This window comes from Trypanosoma grayi, assembly GCF_000691245.1.
Source record: "Trypanosoma grayi strain ANR4 Tgr_63_V1, whole genome shotgun sequence".
Lineage (NCBI taxonomy): Eukaryota > Euglenozoa > Kinetoplastea > Trypanosomatida > Trypanosomatidae > Trypanosoma > Trypanosoma grayi.
Window position 1 is genome coordinate 1 of NW_008825682.1, and position 1703 is coordinate 1703.

Sequence of the window (1703 nt, forward strand, 5' to 3'; positions counted from 1 at the left end):
CGATCCACGGCGGCGACCCGGGCGACGTGGAGGCGCGCGGCAAACTGGTGCACATCCACCTGCCCTCCTTCTGCACGCGCGACTCCATCTACTCGCTCGTCGACCCGCCGGCGGCGCATGTGGGCGAAGGTGTGCTGCTGAGCGCGCTGCGCCGCCACGGCGACGCGGTGGTGGTGCTCGACGAGTTTGAAAAGGGCACCGCGGAGGCGATCCAGAACTTGTGGCTCTCCGCCTTTCAGAAGCGCGGCACGCTGCGCTCGCTGAAGGATGCCGCACGCTCCGTGTCAACGGAGCGCGTGACGTTTGTGCTCACGTGCAATATCGCCGCCGACGCGATCCTGCGTGGGGAGCGGCGGTACCTTCGCGCAGCCGCGGGGGAGCAGGCGGCGATCCGCGACGAGTGGACGGAGCTCTGCAAAGAAGTGTGCCGCAAGACGATGCACGACCCCTTCGTCAACCGCGTCGACTACTTCTTCCCCTTTGTGCCGTACACAGAGGAAGAGAAGCGCCACTTTGTCCAGCTGCAGCTTCGCCGCATTCTGCTTGACCAGCGAGGAAAAGAAAGGCGCATTTATGTCACGCCGCGGATGGTCGACGCTCTAGCAGGGAGGCAGCGCACCTTTCACGCGGCCACGATTGAGGGTGTGGTACGCCCGCTGTTGGTGGAGGTGATGCAGAAGAAGTGGAGCGGTGCTGTTCTCACAGTGGCGGAGCGTGTCTCTGGTGAGGTTTTCGTGGCACTGCCGACGGACAGTGGCGTGGACCGCGCAGCATCGTGGCATTCACTACCGGGGGCGGAACTTGCGCTCGCTGCGTGTATCAGGGCGGAAAAATCAGCATCAGTCAACTCCACAAGAACAACGACGACATCAGTAGGATCAGCCTCCTCGTCGACAACTGCATTAGAGGCAATTGAGGGAAAGGAGCTAAAACCCACCAGCAGCCCCGCAACACACCGCACAGCTGCGACAGCTCCTGTTCGGTCCTCGCAGGTGCGCAATGATGTGGTGCCTGCTGCACGTGTAGAGAGCAAGAGGGAACTCGTTCTACAGCTAGAGAAGAGTGTTGAGAAGGAACTTCGGCTGGAGCTGGAGCGAGCAAAAGAACTACTACTTGTGAAGGACAAAGAAATAGCGTACCTGAAAGAGAAGGTCCTTCAGTTGGAGAAGATCGTTGCGCTACTTCTGGCCACCACTTTGATGTGTCTGTTCCTCCTTTCCCTCCTCGTTGGTGTGAAGCTCGTCTTCGTGATGTGCGTCAGCGTTGTGCTGGGTCTTGTGCTCCTCGTTGGAATGCCTCTTGAACTTCTGATGGGGGCCATTCGTGTGCTGTACGGTGTCCTGGGACCGGTCGGCTCTGCAGTTGCGGCAATAGTGGCATCCTTGTGGGTCTCGCAGGCAGTACGCAATGCTGCGATGTGCTGAGCGGTTACCACGCGTAGAGTTATATGTGGAGGGGGTGATATCCGATTGCAATGCTATTCGTTCTGTTGCCTTCCCTTCGGTGCAACAGCGCCGCGTTGTACAGTAGTAAGAGTATCCATCTGAGGCCCACAGTGATGGTGTGGTGTGTGGAATACGACCGGCGCGGAGGTAGAGTTGCGAGGGAGAAGTTGGGGTGGCCTTGGTAACTATTCGCGGCGTTGTGTGCCTCCCGTTTGGAGAGGGACCAGTGGCAGCTCTCATTGGGGGGGGGGGGGGGGG

General features: G+C 59.8%; 1 protein-coding gene across 1 annotated transcript; it reads left to right on the forward strand.

The window, feature by feature from the left end:
* Positions 1-437: 437 nt before the first annotated feature.
* DQ04_00631000 (hypothetical protein) lies at positions 438-1424 on the forward strand (the record flags this gene model as incomplete). Its single annotated transcript, XM_009309404.1, has 1 exon — positions 438-1424. The coding sequence occupies one exon, from the start codon at positions 438-440 to the stop codon at positions 1422-1424; it is 987 nt and encodes a 328-aa protein (XP_009307679.1).
* Positions 1425-1703: the final 279 nt, after the last annotated feature.